Here is a 24471-nt window from a genome sequence, read left to right as displayed (position 1 = left end):
TTATTATTATTATTATTATTATTATACTTTGAAATTTCATTTTTAGTATCTGAAGTTTGGTGGTATTATTAATGTCTGATGTTCTGTCATAATTTTTTAATGAAAAAAAAATGGCAATAATAACTTTTTATTTTTAATTTTAAAAAAGATACAAGCGAGCTGACAAAATACATCATGGAGATAATCAATTTGAACATAAAGGAAAGAGCAGCTGGATGGTGTTCATGGAGAGCAGCAGAAAAAAAATGATACTAAGACAGATTTTAAGGTATTTTAAATAATAAAAATTATTCAACTTCTGTACAATGTTTTTTTTATTTTTTTAATTATGTATCATCACAATAATGCTTTATAAATCACATCGCATGTTCTTAAATACAGTATATAAAATATTGTATTTTCATTGATATCCGTTTTCGTTATATTGTTGGGAGACCTTTAGCAAGCGCCAGTCTTCCTAAGCATTAACTTGGTTGTCCATTTTTAAATGTTGCCCCTTTTTTTCAATGTATGGTGTTTATTTTTTTTAATAATAATAATAATAATAATAATAATAATAAAACTGTTATGCCATTTGTACCACATCGAAACCAAGGGAAAAGTGAACGCACAATTTAATTAACACTTAAAATATTTTAATTTCCATTGCCTAGAATGAATTATATTGTTATGTATTGCCTAATTAAAATATATTTATATTTATCTTTTCAGCTTCTTTAATTGTTACGACGCAGAATGAAAATCAGATACTATGGTGAGATATGTTTACATCTATCCGGTTTTAATCGATATGCAAGCTACATGGAAACAGATGAACTCGTCATTTTGTCTCTGCATCCCTGCTGTTTCAGACAGTTTTGTTTAGCATTCTTGTTTGTATTTTTGAAGAGACCTGGGACTTTCAGATGATGGGAAATTTATATTTTCTCTGAATCAAATTACTATTGAGAACAGATTGTTTAAACCCCCATACCCTTTTTATGAAAATAAATTTACACACTAATTACTGCACATATTAACACAAAGCGCAATAACATATTTTGTTGTGCAGTACTATAATTTAGTGTGAATATATTGAATTTTCTACTTATAAAGTGCAATAGCAATTTGTACAAAAATAACTGTCAGTATTAACCTGATTGCATACCTTTAATTTGGATTCCTGATGATGACATAATTAATATCAAAGTATTGAATCCCTAAACTTTGAGTATGTATTATTCTATCTGTATCTGAGATTAATCAGTGGATTCGGTTTAATTTGGATTCTTGTATTTTTTAAAGGTTTATTTTGTTCATTAAAAATATAACATGTAGAACATAATGTTTGTGTCTATTTGTAAACTGAGGTGTAAGAAGAATGATGATTGTAAATGATACTGGCTATTTTCACAGATGAATATTGGATCATTGTTTACATTTATTTATATTTTAAATTTTCTTTATTTTAGAGCCATCCTAATTACTGTCATCAAAATATAAAATGTTATTCAATGCAGGCCTGTATTTATCATATATAAGCTGAATAAAAATAATATATATATATTATACTTTTAACATTTAACAACATTAATGCAGCAAAGCCTATCCAAAACCCCAATAAAATCTAGGCCTCAATCTAGGCCTAGCGCATGTATAAACAACGCGTAAAATTGCGCGTATGAGCCCGTGGAGTTGTCAAGAACGCCTAGTAAAGCCAAAATATTTGCTGTTTTCAACCAAATTTTTTTTTAAATCGGAAGAAGTTGTCAGGCCAATATTTCACGAATACAAGAACAGACACTGATTGTTCATTGGCGACCAACGCTAACATCCAGAAAAATTGCACAATTTTGTAAAACGACGATAATTACGACCATGTTTAGCGATATTAACATTTACGGAGTTAGGGCGTTGTTTGTTTACATTTTTACTGTAGACCGGACTTACTTTTCTTGTTAAAATTCATGATTTTTATATAAATTCATGCATCACAAAAATTTTGTTTAGTAGCTGATATAATAATTAGACAAACAGAACATGAATGGGGGGATATTATACTCATATATTATTTTTAGCACAATTCTACTATGTACCAAAAAATGCAGTTCCGCTAGGCTCGCACGATCCCAATCGCGACATGAGTGTGTTCGTTCGAGGCTTGCGGTGCGTAAATATATGAAAGGCGCGTTGAAAACACTTATTGCCCCAATATAGTGCGTATGAAACCGCTGAGCAAAGTGCGAGCCAGCGTGTTATTTGATCACAAGAGCTAGACATCACAAGTGTGAGCTGGCGAGCCATGACGTCACGACAATAGACACGAGACGTTAACGAGTTGTGCGAGGTATCGGCTGAGATTTGTGGAGTACAATTCAAAAAACAACTATAGGTCTAATAATGAATTATTGTGATGTTAAATAGACAATGCTAGCTATCAAGGAGCGACGTTGTTTTTCATTGGGACCTTCGTCCCTTCAAGGCTAGGCCTATACCATCCATCCTAGCTAGTCTAGGCCTAGTACGTTGGTACGTGTTGGTTAGTCTACAAACGTCGCCTAAAGTAATTGATTTTACCCGGCAGAACGAAAGAAGGAAACTCCGCTTTTCAGTCGTCTTAGGCCCTTATTTTTTGACAAACAATGAAGTATCTAACAACAACCCTTCAATTTTTGGTATATTTTTGTTTATTAGAAAAATATAAATAAATAAATTAAATAAATCAAAAAAGAAAGATTGATTTAAAGTTCCATAATTTGGTTCCCCTGAATTGACATATCTTTCGACCAAACTGTTGCTTCTGGACAGGAAGTTTCATATTGCACCTAGTACTTCCTGTATATAAACTGTCTTGCCAAAGAAGGAAGTTTGTTTCACATTTTGGCACCATCAAATTAAATTTAAGGTCGACCTTAATAGTTTGGTAGTGTATACCCATCTTTCTTTTTTGACATAATGCCAGAAATAAATGTAAGAATATATATTTTTTTATTGCAGAAATATTTTCATTAAAAATGTTGACTGAGGAGATCCAATTGGCTAAGGGTGTGTGGATAATGTTCATGAGGGAACCTCCCACCCATAGGAAGATTTTTACAGTGCATCCTATTTTTTTACAAGTATGACTTAAAAAAAATATTAGGCCTATGAAATCGGCCCAAATTCACAAGAGATTATATAGGCCTACAGGCCCTGTGTAAATAACATAGACCATTTTCGCAAAATTTGAAATGAAAATTTCCGATGACCTGGCAACTACTACTGGGAGACTTTCAGAGGCCTAGCATTTTGCTCTACATAGTTAACATCATGGATTAAATCAATGATAAAACTAAATTACTAATGAGCACAAATATTTTAAAATGGAAAAAACATGAAGTGTTTATATTAAAAACAAGCCTGTCTTAAAAAGCTATTTCATTGTTTACATATACAGTAATTACAGTACCGTAATTAATATGATCGTATCTGTTGTCTACTGCTGCTAGCGGCGCTATCTACTTCTCAGTGCTCTACTCGTAATTAGCCTGCTGCTCAGGCGCTGCTGGAAGTCCCTAGTGAGTTTCGAGACGTTGGCGGCGCTGTTTCACATTAAATCCGATAAAATGGTCTATAGGTAAGGTAAAGGTCGAAACCTGAAGATCAGGGCTCAAGGCCGGAGGGCATTTATAGATCCATTGCAATTTGCATATTCCAGTAAACATAGTACAGAAGATGCACTTGTGTATAAATTAAATAAACTGTATGCACACATAGATGATTCTAGGAAGGGTAATAACATAGGGATAATGTACTATGACTTTTCATCAGCATTCAACACGATACACCACATTTGCTCACCCACAAGTTACTTAGTATAAGGTGTCACTAAACAGCTAGTTGATGTTATTCTCGATTTCCTCACTAATCTCAGGCAGTCTGTGAAAGATGAGGCAAGTCGTCATTTTTACTCCTTTGTCCCTATGGGCATTAAACTCTTCAATACAAACTATAGCAGATAGAACCCTTATTGAAAATTAAGTGTTAATCAAAATGGTAATAATAATAATAATAATAATTATAATAATAAAAATACAACATTATGCGAGTCGAATGGCCGAGTGGTTAGCAGGGGCGCCGCAAGCTATAGCCATAATATAGGCGCTGGTTTGAATGGCACGCTCGTCTATGGTTCTGGTGGTAGAACAAGTCTTCTCGGATAAGGACTATAAACCGTAGGCCCAGGGTATACAATGGCTCGTGTGCATTATAATGAACCCATCCTTCGAGACGAGTAGGGGGATACCCCGGTGTACTGGAACAGACAGCCCTTGTGGTGGACGACGAGAGGGACCCTTAGGGGCGAAGAAAGTCATTGATCGAGTTTCTAGTCCACATATCAAGCCCCCTGAGCATCTTACATTAGATGGATATGTGCGCTATATAAAACTACACTATTACTATTATTATTACTTTTCATTTTTCCAAAATTTTATTTTATCATTTTTAAAATCTGCTGTTTCGATTAAGTAATGTACGATATACTATTGTTTTGGATCGTATTTTTATTAAGAATGTATTTAATGTATTTATATTCTGTTTGTATTCGATTTTTTGATGTTTTAGTGTTTTTACATTTTTAAAATCTGATGTTTTGAATTTGTGATGTACTTTTGTATTGTACTTATATTATGAATGTATTTTAATGTATTTTAAAGGTTTTATAGAGCAAACAATTTCTTCTTTTGGAGATAATAAAGTGATTCTGATTCTAATGTATTGGTCTCTTATTTTAAAAATATTTTAGACAAATCTCAATTTTTAGGCCTATTATAAATCGTGGGAAAATGACAACCTGTCTATTGTGAAAATGAAGAATTATTCAAAATTTAATTTTTGATCAGTGCCATAAATAGCTGAATTGAGATGAATAAAGTGCCAGAAGCATCAATGCATTCATAACAGAATATAAATATACAATGATGACTGTATAACTATATGAACATGCAATTAAATAAAACATGATATGAATATACAGAATACAATACAAATTAATGAATAACCATAGTTTTGAATAACATAGGCTGGTATGTTTTTAATTACACTAACCTTTAGGCCTGAGGCATTACTTGCTTATTTATCGCTCCCTCAATGAGGGAGCAGCCGCAATATGGGAGTTGCGCGGCGTTCCAGACCTAGTAATATTACTGCAAAAATTCCTGTTATGTCAGGTCACATTCCCGCACCATTAGAAAACTTTTGATTTGTATGACGACGCGAAGCTAGAGCGGAATCACTCATGCTTGACCGTCCTACCTGGCGTCCTACGTTCTCTGCATACGTAGATTTGGGCAAATTATGTTCCAGAATCTGCTCAACAAGGTGACCTTAACGTTCTCGCATGCGCAGATCACTTTTAGTGACGTCATTACGTTCTACGTCCTATCGTCGTTGTGCAATGGAAAGCTCCCTACTACTCCTTAGGCAAGACTTTTTATATCTTTTTTAGCGAAACCTCTGAACGCGATTTCAAATAAAAATAAAATTTTATGGAAAAAAGGAATTTTCAGAAACATTGTTATATTTACATTTACTGTATTACGCCCTCTTCTTCCTATCTAAAGCATTTATCAATCTCATTACTACACAGTTTACATTCATCAATAACATTTTATTTTGTCCTCCACCGAGATGCTTTTGGCAAAATCATTTTGCTAAATAAGAAAACAGGCATGATACAGATTATTTTGTGAAAGGATGGAGGGAAAATGTTAAAATGAGATTGTTTTTTCAGGGATCCAGAGGTCCTACAACAATTATTAGTGATGTTATATGCTATACTGTTGTATTATACTTGATCATATTATTTGAAATTGACATCTGTCTAAAATACTGATAATTTACACTCAAATTCAAAACATCCCGCTTTGAATAAACTTCCCCTCTAGAGCCTTATTTGGAAAAAACATCTCCCTCGAATAAATGCCCCAAGCGTTTATTTTTCCCTTCGAATGTACGCCACCCTATATGACTATAAACCCCAGTAGAATCGCACTGTCTTTATGATCACGTAACACATTTGACGGTAATTATGTGTTGTAGTTGACATTTACAGTGAAATTACGAGGAGTTTATCTTTAAACAAACAAAAATTAATACCTCCTCAAATGTATGCCTTCCTCGAATAAACACCCCCTCAAAACCTGTCTGACCAATAAACTATGGTACGTAATAACATAGAAACATATTTCTGTTATTAATTTACTACTAAGAAACTGAATTGAAAATTATTCTGAGAAATATACTGTTATGTTTACTTATGAACTGCTATAAAAAGATATTGACTTAATATTACTTTGGTGATTAAATATTGTAGAAAATGTACATTAATTGTCATACATACAGCATGGAAAGCATAAATTAGTAACATTTATATAGCAAACTATATTAATTATTCTGTGCTGCTTTTAGTCTCATAAGTTCACAATTAAATAACTTCAATAAAAGATAAATCATATATAAATGCTATCTTTGTATGTTGCTTGAAGTGTTTTAAACATCTTACTCTAGATTCTAACACATCCACTCTGATAGTATGTATTATTCCCAAATGTTTTTTAACAAGTTCAGTATTACAACAGATACCACCAATTATTAGTGACGTTATATGCTATACTGTTGTATTATACTTGATCATATTATTTGAAATTGACATCGTTGTAGTTGACATTTACAGTGAAAGGGATGTATATTTTCAAACCAACAAAAAATTAACACCTGTTTAAATGAACGCCTTCCTCAAATAAACACCCCCTCAAAAAACATCTGAACAATAAACTATGGTACGTAATAATATAGAAACATATTCCTGTTATTAATTTAATACTGAGAAATTAAATTGAAAATTATACTGAGAAATATTCTGTTAAGTTTACTTATGAACTGCTATTGAAGAAGATATTGACTTAATATTACTTTCGTGATTGAATAATGTAGAAAATGTACATTAATTGTAAATACAGCATGGAAAGCATAAATTAGTAACACCTAATGGCAAACTATATTAATTATTCTGTACTGATTTTAGTCATAAGTTTACAATAACAAGTTCTCGTAATCTCAAAAGCTCCGATGAGGGCAGTATAATAGAGGCAGTAGAGTAGATTGGCCCTAATGGCCAATGAGAATAAGGGCTAATAAGATAGACATTTTAAATAATTAGAATGTTCACTTGTACAAAATTTAAATATCTTAAATTGAAATAAACAAAATGTCTTAAAATTGGAAAAAAAAAATTTCAAAAAATTTAAATTGAATACCAAAACGCAATTCAAACTACAACCTTTGGTTCAATAGACCACATCGTTAACCGACTGCGTCATCTATACCACATGTCCTATTAGTGGTAATGACAATATGTACAGTCCTTGGTATTGGTGGCGCACTTCACAAAGAAGATCTATTAATTTTTATTTATTAATTGATCAGCCAAGTACTTATAGAGCTCCTCATAAGACAAAATTTTTAAAATTACATTAAATAATTTGTACAAAAATTAAAATGTCTTTAAATAAATTTAATAATTGAATACAAAACGCGATTCAAACTCACAGCCCTTAGAACCAACGCATGGAACCGTCGTATGGATGGCGCGGTTAACAGACCGCGCCATCCATACAACGTGTATAATAGTGGTAATGGCAGTAATGTACAGTCCTTGCTGAAACCCCTGTTTTGTTTTGAGTGTCTAGGGCACACTGGGGTGCAACATAATAAAAGGCCATGAATGTTTGTTGGAACAAAATTGTAAAAAATTTTCTGCAGGTTCACCGTTTAAAACAGGTGCCAAATCAATCATCCGAGTGTTTTTAGAGATTCTCATAGGAGCGAATAAAAATAATTGGCCGCTAATAATAGCAATAAAAATAATTGGCCTTAATGGGGAGAAGTATACGTAGAATATACTTTAGCTTGATGAAGACAGTCAAATGCACTCTCAAGTTTCCAATTCATTTTGAGACATACTATACCAATTTTATGTATACAGGCCCATATTAAGGAGTAGGGGGCGTGATGGGTGTGTATGCTGCACCTTCCAAATAAAAAAATGTCCACATGTTTAAGACAGTCAAAAACATACTGAATATAAAATTTGTTATTTTTTAGTAGTCAAACTGTACCGGTGATCTATCAGAACCCCTAAGCCAGGCAGCCACTTCGCATAACGGTTGTCGGCCGATGCGATTCTATGGAGAACACAATTCTACGACGCTTGCGCAAGGGATCGTTTTTAATGACAATCCGTTGAGACTGCTATCGACAATCAGCAGATGTTGTTGCGTCGTCTAGCGCTTATAGGAAGCGGAGTTGGATTCGTCGTGCGATGGTCGAACGACGCAGTAAGTGCCCGACTTAAAAATGCAATACAATTACAACCTCTTCCCCTTGAACTACAGTAGTTAGGCATTGTAGGTAGCTGCCATATACCAGTTGGTCTTTTCTGACAACACCCCCACCCCGCCATCTGTTGTTTGTGTTCCCACCAGTAAGTGACAAATTTTGAATTTACTGTTGGATGGGATACTACAGTATATAAATTATAATTAATATCTTCATTAACAATATGGGACACATACTTGGCTGTTTAGAAGCGGTTGGCGCATCGGTTGTGGCTTGGACTCCCAACCACAAGGTCAGGGGTTCGAAACTCTCGCTGTGCAAATCCTTTGTGTCCTTGGGCAAGGCACTTTATCTACGGTTGCCTCTCTCCACCCAGGAGTACAAGTGGGTACCTGGTAGGTTCAAACACAACTGCGCTGATTACTAGCTGCAATATTATGGAATTCTCTCCAGGGAGCTGAGTATGTGTCCCATATGTGTTCAATCCGATGACCGGGGTAGTAATGTGAAGCGCTTAGAGGCATTGTGCATGAAGCATTATATAAGAGCGACATATTATTATTATTGTTTATTTCCAGGTTTGTTTAATTCAGCTTTACATGGGTTTAATGAGAATTTTATTCGCAAACAGGCATATTGATTGATGTTGGTCACCATATTTTAATTAAAGTATAATAAAAAACCATTAAAATTACTAAAAATGAAATACAATAAACTGATTTATGATTGCATGAACCAGTCTGATGCTATACCGGGTAAGCACATTAAACTACTGAACAGAAATTGATTTATGATCTCCCCAAGGGAAAACAGTTAGCTCGGTACTTGTTTACATGTTGCATTAATACTGCCATAATTAAGAGCAATAAAAGGATATATGCCGATGATGCTGTCCCTGTTGGATCCAATCTGGTAAAGAGATCAACAAGTTATTGCAAATTGTAATATAAACTAAAATTTTGATTATAAACAAATACAATAATGTCATATCATATCTTATATGCACTGTTCTTCTCATCAGGTATATTATGCTAATACTTTTTACTTTAATTTTTTGGGTTAATTGCCCTTGAGTGCAAGCATATCTAAATATGATTTACCACTATATTACATTAACATTTTTATGTTAAATTGCTTAATCAACCATCCTTGATTTCTTTAACAACTCCCTGATTCAACTAAAAACATAGCTTTGGTGGGGCCTAGGCCAACTTTGGACAACTTGACTAGTTTTTAATAATATCATATCAAATTTCATTTATGTTATGTTTATGCTGTCATTTTTCTTATGTTATTTATGTTTTATGTTATGCTATTAAGTTTGTATTTATGTTTTTTTAATCATATTGTTACGGTAAAAAGGGACTTCATTTCCATAGATATGATTGAAAAATCGTTATGTAATCACTATTTTAAATCGCTTGGAAATTGAAATTGGGAAAACCTGTATTGCCAAAATGTTTTTGCTAATGCTCCAAAACCTACTGGGTACAAATATTGAGATTTTTCAAGAAATGCTAGGCTGAGACTCCTGGTTTTCTGTGGTCAGATTAGGTCTTTGAACCATGTACTACGAGTGGGACACACACGATTTCTAGGTTAGCTTTTTCATCAATTCTAAAGCTTAAAATGAGTATAAAAAACTACTAAAAAAAAATTGTATTGCCTGCCTTTGCCATTTATTTATTATGGTATCAGTAGGCAAATATGTTCTAAACCAAAACATTTAATATCAATGGGTGATCCATTATTTTTAACATTTTTACAAGAGTAAAAAACATATTTTTTTCTGTGACCTCCTCCCTCCCCCTAACAGACAATAAAATGATGATATTTTCTCTTTTTACGGTCAACATTCAACCTTTTTCATAAAAGAGTACATATGCTTGCACTGTAAAATCAAATTTCTGCCGAAAGCGTATGTTTCGTACTCTTGTGAAAATGATAGTTATTTATAGTTCCAAGTTGTATGGTGACTAAATTACATGTAAGTTTATAGCACATTATTTATGAACAAGCTATTTCATCTCAAATGCATAAATCAAAAGATAAATTTAGGTTTAGGTTCACGCTAGAGCAATAGCATCCAGATCGGGAGTTAACCATTAGTAGTAACCGTTAGCTTCCATGTGAGAACGCCTGAACTAACCATTATAAAGACCTAGATACGCTAACAGTTTGCAAGCGCTATTGGTTAGCAGGTTGAGCACATTTCTATCATTAACTAATCACACGTACGCATTTCCAATTACCAGTTTTTTATTGGCCAGTGATTCATCATAATCTTATTCTGGGATTTTCGTGTATGAACGCAAGGGTGAGCGCGTATGTTGCTTATCTGGATCCTGCTAACCGTTAGCTGGTTTGTATGAACATCGCCTTAAATAGCATAGGAACAAATTTGAAATTTAACTGCCATTTTGATTCAGTTTTTTTTCTTAATCGTTCTTGTCTGTATAATTATTCATGAACTGTTTTGTCAACTCTACCTTTCAATATGGTTCGACTCATATCCAGTACATAAATAAGATTGACTGATGACGGCAGCTGACCCTACCGAAACATATTTGTTTCATTGAGCCTAGTAATGGCTATGGCTAATTAAAACTCATGCTATGATTGTTTTAAAAACTTGAAATTATGTTCAAAATAAAAATATACACAAGCATGATCTGTGCCAAGTTTCTTCAATTACAGTACAACCATAATTTAGGCCTACATAATTTTTTATAGCATACAAATGGGACATGTACCGTAAGTGTTACAACCACCATCTATGCAATTACTACCATAAAATGCTAGTAGGGTGCCAAACATAAAATTATTCCAATTAATGACTGTCTTGCGACTTTGTAAGTAGGCTTCCATGGCTATTTTCAAGTCGCGAGTTCATTAATATACTCCAAACTTTTGCTGGTACAAACTTTATAATTTAGATGTTGAATATACTCGGCATTCGCATTATAAAATCAGTTCAACTGTTCACCATCAGCTTTAACTTATGTAAGCAATATTATTTTATCTCCTGTGCTTGCAATACTCGCCCAGAATTATGATCATCGTTAAATGTTACATGAGCATTTCCTTATATGTTCTCCGGTCTCTTTAATAGCATTACGGTAGTGTGCTCCTACAATTCCGATAAATCATGCACTGTTTAAAATAAACTTTAAGAAGAATCAATTCAAAAACATTATAAATGAATGTACAAACAGGTTGGATACCTAATTGAATTTCTTTTATATACCAACCATTAATGGTTTTCATATAATAACATCGTTTGAGAACGATGTCTCATTGGAACAATACTAATTGGATATATTTATATTTTTATGCCTTCTGAATTTCGAATCTGTTTTATTACCAATTTTTATAAATTGTTTTTTTTTTGTACATATTTGCAGGACTTCATAGTTGCAGTATTTTAATCATATGTATATTTATATTGAATTATTTTTGTGAACTCACTAGATTGCTCTCTGGGATTGATGAGAATTATTATAGACCATTTTATCAGAATTATTTTGAAACAGCGCCGCCAACGTCTCACAACTCACTGGGATTACCAGCGGCCTAGCCTGAGTAGCTGGCTAGTTACATAGAGCACCGCGGAGCGCATCGCGCCGCTAGACCTTTGCTATATCAGCAGTAGACAACACATTCGATCATGCTAATTACTCTATATTTAAACATTGAAATAGGTTTTTAAGACCTTGACTTGTTTTTAATAAAACAATTCATTCTTTTTTCGTTTTAAAATATTCGTGCTCATTCATAATTTAGTTTTATCATTTAATAATTATTCCACAATGGTAACTACGTAGATTGAAACACTAGGCCTCCGGAAGTCCCCCAGTGGTGGTTGCTAGGTTTTCTGAAATTTTCATTTCAAATTTGGCGAAAATAAATAGAGAATAAAGAAAATCAAATTCAAATAAAGAAAAAAAAAATTGAAACCTTTTTGGGAATAATGAAAAATAAACTCGATGTTGGATATTTTACTCGCTGAAAATCGCAATATACAAAAAAACAAAAAAAGGAATACCAAAATCTCACTTTCAGGAGTAGACACATGCTTGGGGGCCTATTAGGTAGTTTAACAGGAGATGATTAGGGTTAGGCCTTTGCCCTCCTCCCCGCCCCTAACTCACTGAAAAAAATAGGGGCGGATAAACAAAAAAACTTTAAAAAAGTTTTTTTTTTTCAGCTGTTTTCTTCACAAATTATTTTGCCAGATGCTCAACAAATTAGCCTAAAGTTGTTGTCTGATGTAAGATATTGCCATTCTAGGCATCTGTGGGTTATTTGTATTCCATTTGATGATTATTTAAAAATCATTTTTAAAAGGAGGTCATAAGGATAATAGCTTTAAATTCTGGCAACTTGAGGAACGATGTAAATCATATTTAATTAATAATTTAGTTAATAATTCAAGACACGACATATCTCTCCATAAATACATTGCAATTACTAGATATTAAGACATTGAAATTACTACAGGTAAATTGAAACTTACAAAAAATAGTCCAACAATAAATTGTTTCAGTAACTCCTTCATGTTTAGCACAGTCAATCACAATGGACAGGATAGGAGTACTGTATTAGGATAGGACAGTATTAATTCACTGATAGATAGCTATTAATTTTTAATTATTTAACTTGTTTTTTTTTATATTCTTGCTTGTTTTTCTCTATAACACAGGCTTTTTTAGGCCAAGTGATCATTCTATTGTTCATATGAATCAGTCATGTTGTTAATATCATAATTCAGAATGCTTAAATGATTGATTATACCACAGATTTTGTGATTATACCATTTACCATATACTAAACAAGTTTAATTGAAATGTATTATAACACCCCTAAACAGACTTATTTTCCGAAATGCGCGAACGGACCCTAAACCTAGGTTTTGCGTGGAGGATATACGGATAAGGTATTCCCCGAGCAGGCGCACGACAGGCCTTAATTTTACACAAAACTCATGAAATGTGTTGTACTTGCAGATTTCAAGGAGAGCTAAGTTATTCAAAATTATTGAATAATGTTCCTAAATTCACACCAATAACTTTGGCAGACTGGAATTATTTCCCCGGGAGCCATTTGTAAATTTGCATGTTACATTAATAATATTTCTATTTGTATAACCTATAGAATATTATTACTCATATGTTAATGATAATACCTTGATAGTTTCTGGTAAAGAAATCAGGATGTTGTTGGAAATTATTATACTTTGGAAATTTGACTCGCATCGATCAGTAACAATTACAATGAATATATTTCTGTATTAAATGAGCATTTTTCTATTTTCTAAATTTACCACAAGCATAGGGAATTATTAAAGCAGGGGTTCTCAACTATATTGCAATAGGGGCCAAAATCGTTCATTGAATGAATTTGAAGGGCTAGGGCAAGAGGTGTACTATGGGGCATATGGCTATCAGAGCGCCACAGGGGCGAGCTAGAGAAGAGTTTGGGGGGGGGGGAGTGTCCCTCTTTCTGAATGGACCTTTCCGCTAAGCCCCGCCCCTTGGATATTGTTGCTAAGGTCCCACAAGACGACAGTGTTAAAAAATAAGCAAACACATGCGTTTGTGGGACAACACGTGTTTGTGAGACACGCGCGTATTCCTAGCGCTGTTCTGATTAGTCAGTTGATAAGTTTGATTGACACTCCGAAAAGGTCTATTAGACATTTATTGAAAATAATAAGCCGCTAGAAGCTCATACAGGGCATCTTGACCTATGAAAGTTACCCGTGTGTTTGGTAATGCAAAAGTCAAAATGTTATATATCTCACAATGGGTCATTGGTAATGCAGTAGGCCTATTTCTTTGCTGTTTGCTGCAATAGATCTTCTGATTTGATTGACTAAGTTGCTACAATTTGTGTGGCAATATTTAGGCCTAGTCGGCAAAACAGAATGTAAATTTATTAAGATTAGAAATCCAGGCCGGTCGCATAACACGCACTTGCGGGCCAGAAGTGGCCTGCAGGCTGCCAGTTGAAAAACCCTGTGTTAAGGGGTCACAAGGTAATGCAATTCAATTCAATTTCTTTAATGCCAAAAAATGTACTCCAATAAATATCACTAATGGCACCTGTATTAGCCACCTGTATTTGTCAACTTGAGCAACGGTGTAAATCGAATTCACTAAATAAGTCCAATTCCATAAATCAAGATAATACTGTACACACACCCTCCATAACAACATCGCAATAACTGGATCAGGTAGAGTAAGACTTATTCAAAGTAGTCCAATTTTACAAATCGCTTTAAAAGAAGCTGTTTAAATTTGTCAATCATTTAAAAAAAAAAAATCACTCAGACTAAAGCACTAACACAGAACAGAGATAGATCTGTTGAACAATGCATTGTGTTCCAGGATTAACAAACTGCCCTGATGGCTGTTGCCTAATACAATTCCTTCCGTAGGAACATAACATGACAAGGCACACTAAAACAAACAAACCATTTTTGTTATGCTTACCTCTTCAACAGCGGGACTTTCTTGCTGTGCCTTACTCTGGGTCAACGATTCTGAAATAAGCTTTGCAACTTCACTATTGTTTGGATCTTTCTCACGTCCAATAAGAATTCTTGAAGGTAAAAAGACAAGAGAAAATAAAAGAATAATTGCTAGATAATTGTACACATAAAAATTAAAAAGAGCCCAGGTGTCCCCCAACTGGAAATATGCTAGGCAAAAAAATTCACCTCACATCACCTTATTTTTTTCAACTAAGGGCCCTCCTCACTTAATCATCGAGCAACCACTTAATATTTGTCCCCATCAGTCATCCCTCCCCATGTCAATGCTCTTACATATGCCAATGTAGGTCATGATGCTTTTCCAAGGGTGTACTTATAGTAAAAATGTGTCTTTCTATTTCCCATTCCTTTAGAATTTTTGTTATATATTGTAGGGAATGTTATGGTTTATTTTCTTTTCTATTTACAGCTACATGAAAATGGTAGGCAAACTTGTGATAAAACAAAAATATTGGTTGTCCAACTTACTGTACACTGCCGGATGTGTTTTTAAGTACCTGTGCAGCATAGCTTTGTGTAACCCCAACAAGACTCTTTCCATCCACCTCTATTATCTGATCACTAACATTAATTCTGTGGGAAATACAAAAAAATATTAGTAAAGTGAAAGGGATAGGATTAAAACTAATAACTATACACAACCAACAGCCATGTAAGTAAAAAACTTTTCCAATAAACAAGTATCAAATAATAATTTTGTATCAAAAGACATCATTAAATAAAAATACTGTATGTGGAATAATCCCAAAAAAACCACTGTTATATTAAAAAAATAGTTGAAAGGGGAGGGAAATACCAAAGAAAAAAAATCACCAAAAATGAATTGTTTCCTGTATTGTTTTCTATTTATACTAACTACTTCTGTATTAATTCACATGACTGTAAACTAATTTGTTATGCAGATGATACCGTTGTTACTGGACTCATCTTATCTGAAGATGAAGGCAACTATCGCACCATATATCAATTCTGAATCCTGGTGTAATAAAAATTACTTGCTTCTAAATGCTGCTAAAACTAATGGAATGGTTTTTAATTTTAGAAAGAAATTCTCTCCTCTTAAAGAAAAGAGTTGAAATTAATGATGTGGAAGTGGAAATGGTTAATGAGTTTAAATACTTAGGTACCATAATAGATAAAGAACTTAATTGGAAAGCTAATACGCTATACTTAACTAAAAAAGCAAATTAACATCTGTTCTACTTGCGTAAACTAAAGCAATTTAGAGTCAATGAGGATATTTTAGTATTATTTTTCACTTTAGTGTTATCTTAAGTGTTTTAATGTATACTGTTACTGTTCATTTCAAATCATCAAGAGCAACTGATCCACATCAGTTCCTGTCTCATGTCTCACCACACAGAATACAGTCTATGGATAAACAATAACATAAAAAGACAACAAAAGACACAGACAAAAACAGAGACAAGTGAATTAGGTAAAAAGATAGGTTTTAAGTGATTTTTTTGAAAATATTAACACTAAAAATGTTCTTAAGATCAGGAGGAAGATTATTCCAGAGTTGGGCAGCATAAACTGAATATAATAAACTTCTGATCCTCTTTATTACTGTGTGGTACAATGTAGTGATGTGAAGAGGAGTATTGAGTAGTCCGAGTGGGAACACAAGTAAGGGGTGTAGATAAACAGGAAGTGGGAATAACCATTTATGCCTTTGTAGACAGTAAGAATGATTTTAAAAACAACTCTACTGTCAACAGGCAACCAGTGAAGCGTCCTAATGAGCGGAGCAGAGTGTGTACCAGGATTAAGCAGTTTGACAGAACACAACAAAAGCAAAATCAGGAAACCAATTAATCGTGCAGGTGGTGTTATGGGCAGTAATGCTGTATCCAGTGCCTTGAAAATGCTTGATAAAATAATAAAAAAAACGTAAACCATCCATTACACTGTAATATAGTCAGAGGTCTGGTAGGCTTGGGCCAATGCTATATCACATTAAATGGTACTGAGAATCATTCCTACAAAATGCAATCCATTTATTTAATACCTTATTCAACAGATAACTATCTATTCAGTACAAAGTGAAGGTGCACAAATCATTGGTGTAGTGTGACAAGACTATCAACAATACAGTACTGACGTAGCACAACTGTAAAAATAAAGATGAGGTCATGCATAGGCGGATTCGATTCGGGGGGGGGGCTGCATCAGCTCAAAGTAAATTCTACTCGAACCTGCTCGAAACTAGCATTCGCTCAAAGTGGTATCTGCTCGAGCTGACTGGTTCCCGGCTAACAACATTTGAACGTACTTGAATGTTGCATCATAATTTACGTGCAGACTGGATAACAAATGCATGTACTGTAACTATTCATGCCAACTGAAGTTTAAAGCTATTTTTTTTTTTTTTTATATTTAATACCGCAAATTCAGTTTCTTGTCAATACATTAAAGAGAACTAAATTATCTCAATTAGCTCTAAAATATTTTAAAGCTAATTAAAGATAGAATATAATACCATATATAATTTAAGAAAAGACAGTTTTATTAGCTGTACGCCATGCAGATGAGAAATTCTTGATGCTTCTAATGAGTTGCTTCAACCACCATATTTTAGGTGAGCTTTTGATTTGCGCGACGACGCGACTCTAGAATGGGTTCACTCATACGTGAATGTCCTACATTTTCTGTACAACATGATTTGGTCAAATTGCATCCTAGAATTCAAATAGAAAGTTCTCGCATGCGCAGATAAAATATTAGTGACGCAATTATTTTAGATTCTACCATGTCGTGCTCCTAATGAAGACTGAAGGAACACAATCGAAATGTAAAGACACTCAACAAAATCAATGGTTCTACATGGTGTACCACAAGCATTTATCATTGTTACTTCACCATGGAAACCTTCAAACAAAGTATGTTTTAAATTTTCCAAATTTTATGCAGGTTTCATGGGAACATACCAGATATTGCTTTGGTCTTTTGGTGAACCCACCCATTTTATTTTATAATTAACACCATTTCTATGATGAATAAACCGAAACTGAAAATGAAAGACAACAATCCAGATCTGTTTCTTAAGTAGGAGGTCATTTTGCAACAGTACATTTTATGAAGCGGGGGTCACAAGTTGGTAGTAAGCTATGACCTATAGAGAGTGCATTAAAGGTGTTTAAATGTTGGATTTTTTCGTCAAATTAATAGTTTTGAATTAGCTTTCACAAAGATATTTCTGTTATATTGATTAATATATGTGTATTTTTTCTGGATCATTTTCTAATGTGGTTTTTGAAATAACGGCCTTTAAGTTAAGTCTGTTTCTTGGTATTTCGTGCATAATATCAGCCTTTTTAAAACATCATCTTCAAAAGTGATATGCTCCAATTATGAAGTAAATTTGAGAAAGTAGAAGTGTCAATATCTAATATAGTTAACAAAATCAATAAAGATGAATAAATATAAAATTAATGTGCCACTACTATCATTCAACCATAAAGCGGCAATCCTTTCACAAGACAACACTCTACATTACAGCGCCAGGTCAGACAGTTATTTTCGGGAGTCTAGAAAAAAAACTGCGGGGACATGCCCTCGGACCCCAGGGTATACTGTTGTCTCGATCGGCCTCACATTCAGCCCCTCCTTTCTGCCCTCATTTCGGACATCTCTGGATCCGCCCCTGCATTATCAGATTGAGGAAGTGCCGTTACTTTTGGCCGTGAGAAAAAAATCTGTTGTCTTGGCAGGATCCTGACATTGGAAGGCAAGAATATTTATCACCAAGCCACAGCTGAATTTAACATAAACTATTATTTGTTGCGACTGTTTATAGACCACCAAGTGCTACAGTAAATGTTGCAATAAACTTAATATGTTCCAGCACAGCATTTCATAATAATGATGTTGAAATTTTATAGAACTTTAATCCTAGATATAAATAATAAAGACTAATGTAAGTAAATTAGCTAAAATAGTAATCCAAATAAAACCAAAACTCCTATTTATGATAGATATTAAAATCTCCTGGCATGGAAACGATCTGTAGATGGAATAAACAAACTCTCATAATGATATTTAAAGCCCTAGTTTCAGCTTTTACCAAAACATATTTTAACATTAATACCCTTTTTACACTGTCAAGGTCAGAATAAACATGTTTATTCCAGAGTGATACCGAATGCATTTCCAATTCGTACAAAAATTTTTATTTTATTTTTTAAATTTTATTCGTACAGTGATAACATCTGCCACTAACAGGTTTTTAATACATATAAATGCATAAAAGGTTTATGTAAATATACAGTAGATCTATAAAAATACATTAAAATGTACAAAAACCAAATTTGCATTTTATAAATTAAAAAAAAATAAATAAATAAAACAAAACAAAAAAATCAACCTAGAACATGCTAACAACCTTCGATTTAAAAACATTTAAACTGTGGGACTATACACGAGGAACTACAGTATTCATTTCCTAACTCTTTTTTTTTCTTTTTTAAAATCTTGGCAACCTTTTCTGATTTAAAAAAAATATATATTTATTCCTCAAAACTTTTGATGATCAAATATTTTAAATTATTTGGAATTTTTGTTCAAATTATTTTTTAAATAAATTAAACTGCCTTTGGAGATTTTTGGAGTGGTGGCAGGATACTAAATAAAGATTGAGGCGGGTTCACAAAACAATAGTAAAAGTCTTGCCTAACTCGAGAGTTCAACTGCATAATATAAAAATAAACCAGCATATCTACAACCTCTGAATTTTTCTAATAACAAAGTAAAAAAAGATGGTAATTAAGTAAATCATTGGATCCAATATACCATTCTTACATTACTTGGTATTTGGATCATCAAAAAGGAACCTTATACTAAGATGGTACTCTATTTCTCATTTCATACTTCTCAAGCACAAAAACTAAAATTTATGTCAATAAAAATTACCTGGTTTATGATATTTAGATTAATGCACATGATTTTTATAAGGAAAAAAAAGTGAAAATATTCAGGGGCTAGAGCTTTACGTTATTAAAAGTTTGTCATGTAAAACTTTTTTTTAGACATTAAATCAAACTAAGTCGAATACTACTTTTGGTAAAGGTTGACTTTGTGTAGATTTAATGTCTACAGTAAAACCAGAACCCTGCGTGTGTGTACATTCCTTTGTACGCACAAACTAAAAGGAAATTTGGGAATTGCGATAATTAATAGTCACCAAAGTCATTCATTGCCTTCTACTAAATTTGAAACTAATCTGAGTTTGCCAAATTTTAGTTATCGTGGTATGGTAACAATTGACAAAGTGTCTGACCCACCGCCATTGTCGTCTTTTCTGATTTTAAACTAAACAAATTTAAATACTTGTACTCTTTATATCTACAACAGAATCCACACATCGAAGAAGAATCTATTTGCTAAATAAGAAAACAAAATTTTATTTTTAATTTTAATAAGTATGCGAAACAAGGAATAAAAAAAGTCTCGCCTTTTATCCTATCCTGGAAACGGGACCCTTATCAGGAAACCCTGAACAGCTGTCTAAGAAGAATCCAATTATTTGTTGGGGAACACTGCTTTAAAAAGCACTTTTTCAGTCTGAGAGTAGCACTTTTTCAGTCTGAGAGTACCACTTTTCCGGGCATCTTTATTCCTAAAATTTGCTCCAAACACGATAGGGCTAAGGAGAATTTCGGACCTCTCATTGGGGATCTTGTCCTCTTATTAGGTAATTACTGGCACCACCACTAGTTCTGGACGATTAAAATGAGGTGTTGAAAAGGAAAAGGAAAGAGAAATAGAAAGAAAGAATAGGATAATGATAGAGGAGGCGAAATTGGAATGGTAGAAAGGAAATAGTAAAGCACAAATAGGAATAAATATGGAAGGCAAAAAAAACAGGTTGGGGAGAAAAAGGAAAGGACAGAAGAGGAAAAAGAAAATAAAGACAAGAGACAGGAACATAAAGAAAAAACAACGTAGAAGATGATGTGGAAGGAGTACCAACAAGAGGGGGCATTAGCTTGAAGCCCAACATCAATAGTAAACCAAAAGATACAGTAGAAGGGAAAACGAAAGGGGAAGGAAATGGGAAAGAAACACTTACCTTCCATCAGTAGCAGCAGCACCATTTTCCGTTATTCCCTTGACAAATATTCCCAGTTTTTCCACTCCGGCATCTGCTCCCACTCCCATCCCTATGATGCTTAGTCCAAGACCATTTTTCCCTGAAAATATAAAATTTCAATTTGTAACATTGACAACTTCATGCATGTAATATTATAAGTAATCCCATTTGAACATAAATGAATCACATTAATAATATGATTAACACAAACTGTTTCTTTATGTATTGATTCCAAATAATTTTTCAATTTCTTACTGAACTTGTCAATCCTGAGTTTAATCATTAGAACCACATTTGAATTACAGGGGTCCCAAATATCTTGCAAAGTTGAGGCGGTCTGTAGGAAATACGGAAGGCCTCACCCACTCCCTTTAGCAGACAAGTATCTCCAATAAATTTTCATGTTTTTACTAACTATATCAATTGTTTCGCGGACATCAGGGCCAATGGGTATCAACATGCACAGTATATCTACTGCCCCCGCAAGCGGGCAGTAGACACAAAGCCATTAGTTATTTGTTGCAACTTCTTATTCTTACTAAAATATTCCACCTAAAACTATGTTGTTTTTATTTCTAGAACTTTAATGACACAGGGGCGGATTTTAGGAGGTAAAAAAAAAGGGGAAAAAAAGAAAGAAAGAAAGAAAAAGAAAAAAAATGTTCTTTTTGAGTGTCTAGAACACAAAAAGTTTGCAAGGGCATGACCCCCGGACCCCCTAGGACAGTGTTGTCTCGATCGGCCCAACTTTCAGCCCCCTTTTGGACATCTCTGGATCCGCCCCTGATGACATGTGAAATGTCCCCTTCCAAAACTACTGAAAAAATCAAAACCTTCAGCTTACATTTAAAAGTATTTGAATATTGGTAGTTTGTATTGAACATTACTGGCTTTGATTATTATAATACCATAGGTCTACCTCAATAACTGCAGTTACATTTAATTTGTATTATAGTAATTCAAAGATTACTGAAGCACTATGGAAAAGAAACTATACTGACACAAACAACACATTTTATGATAAAAATAAATAAGGCTGGCTGGTACATTAATCCATGATCCCATGCAATCAACAGATTAAGCCATACTAACTTATAATTCATCCTTTAGATCCCAGACTTTTTTTGACATAATCCTACCAGCAGGCAAATCCATTTGGGACATGTTATTTATATTTAATAAAAAATAAAAAAAAATAGGCAATCTGTAGGGATAGAAATAATTATGTACCATAAATAATACTATTCAAAATTTGTATAACATACAATACACACTGTGTAAAGAAGAGATGCACTGGAAATCACTTTCTAGTATCCCATCAAAAAGTTATTCTTTCTGGCGTATGGTTAAAAAGTCCCCCCAAAAAATGGCCCCTGAAAAAAGAAACTGGGAAAAAATTGCCCTGGAAAATATGGCCCCAAATGAAAGATAGGTAAAAATGGCCCAAAGTATCAAATTTAGTAATAAAACTGATTTAAAAAAAAAATCTAGAGATTAATAAAATTAAAAAAATAAAATTTAATATATTTTACCTTACTGTATTATAACATAAATTTAGAGTAAGTGGTTACATTCACTAGTTTTTTTTAACAAACTGACTTTAATAAACAACAAAGGTGCACTTTACCTATTCCCTAAAATAAATAATTATAATCCTAAGTAAAAAATATAAATAATTCTCAAAAACATTACTAAATATCAATTTATGCTAATTTATTTATTCAATTTTTTCACTATTTTGCAGCATTTCAATAGTTTGAAAAATTACTTATATTACTAAACTTTATCAATGGGGGGGCCATCTTTACCTACAGGTCATTTGGGTCCATATTTACCGAGGCCATTTTTGCCTACATTCGATGTTCCTACGTAATTTAATTTTTGGGGTTTAATATTGACAAGCTTCCATTCTACACTTAAACTAGCTTACAATACACAACATTTGTTAATGAATTGTTATGAAACATGACAGGCACACAAATCATGCTCTAATTATTCCTGACTTCATCCTTTTAAAGAATCATGTTCATTAGGTTAACAGTAAGTACTTCAATGACAATAACAACCTGATAATTAATTCACAATATTGTATAATGATGGCCATGTAACATGGTCAAACAGTACACTGCCCATTTGTTAAAAGCAAGAGCAACCACTCGCCAGTTCGCGTCTTAAACTGAGGTCACCTCTATTCAGTGTTTAAAGTTTATTTATTTATTTTTGTATAAATGAACATCCTATGATATTTGAGAGCTGGTTGACAACAAAATTTGGAAGAGCTAATATGATAGAATTTTTTAAATAATATTAGAACGTTTTAATTGTTCAAAATTAAAATCTCTTAAAAAAAAAATAAACAAATTGAATACCAAGACGAAATTTGAACTCACAACTTTTTGTTCTTTAAAACACATCCTTAACCAACTGCACCATCCATGCGAAGTATTTATTAGTTGTAATGGCAGTATGTAGTCCTTGCTGAAACCCGTTTTGTTTTTAAAGTTTAGGGGGAAAAAGGGCCATGAACGTGTTGGAAATAACCTCTAGTTTATGTTTACAAAATTTCCTGCATACCTGTTCAAAACTGGCAACGCCGGACACTTTTAAAATTTGGTAATAACAACAACAGCAGTGAGGTTATGGGATCCACATTTAAACTTGACGCAAAAAAAAAAAAAAAGACCACAGCAAAAATACTATAATCTAATAACCAGTGGCATATCTACAAGTCGAGACTACAAACTTGATAAAAAAAACAATGGTAAAACTTGTTAACAAGTGAAATACCACAAAACTTTTAACTGAAACCAAAGAATATAGACTTGCAAGAGGTCTGACTGCCCTGATTTTTATCCGTGCAATGGAATGCCACGAGATAGGGGGCGCCCTATTAGAGTTCAGAGTTCGGTTGAAACTCGTCTTTTACTTGGTTTGAAACCAAGTTCTATATTTGTGACCCATGTAACTGTTATCCACTTTAATAGTTAATCTATAATTAGAGACCCACTACTCTAACGTAAACCAAGTGAATTTAAGATCTGGAGAGGAATACGGTTTCAAGGTTGGGCCAGAGTGCAGTGAAGAATGCCGGTGATCGTTCAAGAGGGAAAGCCTAAAAAAAAAAAAAAAATCCAACTTTCCAGGTGTTGGGCTGCAACAAAATTGCTATCGGCCACAATTTGCCCAACAGTGTTCTACAGAATCAAACCATGTATTTTTAATTGATCTTGAGGCTCTAATGGAGAAACGATGTTTGCATAATTTAAGTGAAGTCACTGAAGATCAAAATAAAATGTAAATTGCACTAAACAAAACAAATAAACAAAAACAAACCTTTAAGTAATTCAACTGGAAATACATTCATACGTTCAACCCTTTTTTCTAGCTCGTATTCAGCGGAGGCTGCAACTGGATCAATATCATCATTTCTACGATCATATTCTTGATTAGAGTATGTGGAAAAAAC

At 33.4% G+C, this 24471-nt stretch overlaps 1 protein-coding gene across 3 annotated transcripts in view; it reads right to left on the bottom strand.

The window, feature by feature from the left end:
* Positions 1-24471, bottom strand: part of LOC117104615 (neurabin-1-like) — a gene marked incomplete at its 5' end in the record, with an annotated part of 57150 nt that extends 32679 nt beyond the window's left edge. For all 3 annotated transcript variants that reach the window (XM_033245468.1, XM_033245470.1, XM_033245469.1), the window contains 4 exon segments: positions 14853-14961; positions 15383-15487; positions 20985-21105; positions 24339-24471. In XM_033245468.1, the coding sequence (XP_033101359.1) occupies positions 14853-14961; positions 15383-15487; positions 20985-21105; positions 24339-24471 (468 nt within the window).

Source organism: Anneissia japonica, unplaced genomic scaffold (genome assembly GCF_011630105.1).
Source record: "Anneissia japonica isolate Jap-2015-1 unplaced genomic scaffold, ASM1163010v1 scaffold287712_len2945570_cov188, whole genome shotgun sequence".
Lineage (NCBI taxonomy): Eukaryota > Metazoa > Echinodermata > Crinoidea > Comatulida > Comatulidae > Anneissia > Anneissia japonica.
Note: the sequence above shows the minus strand (reverse complement) of the source record. Positions and strands in the feature narration are given on the sequence as shown.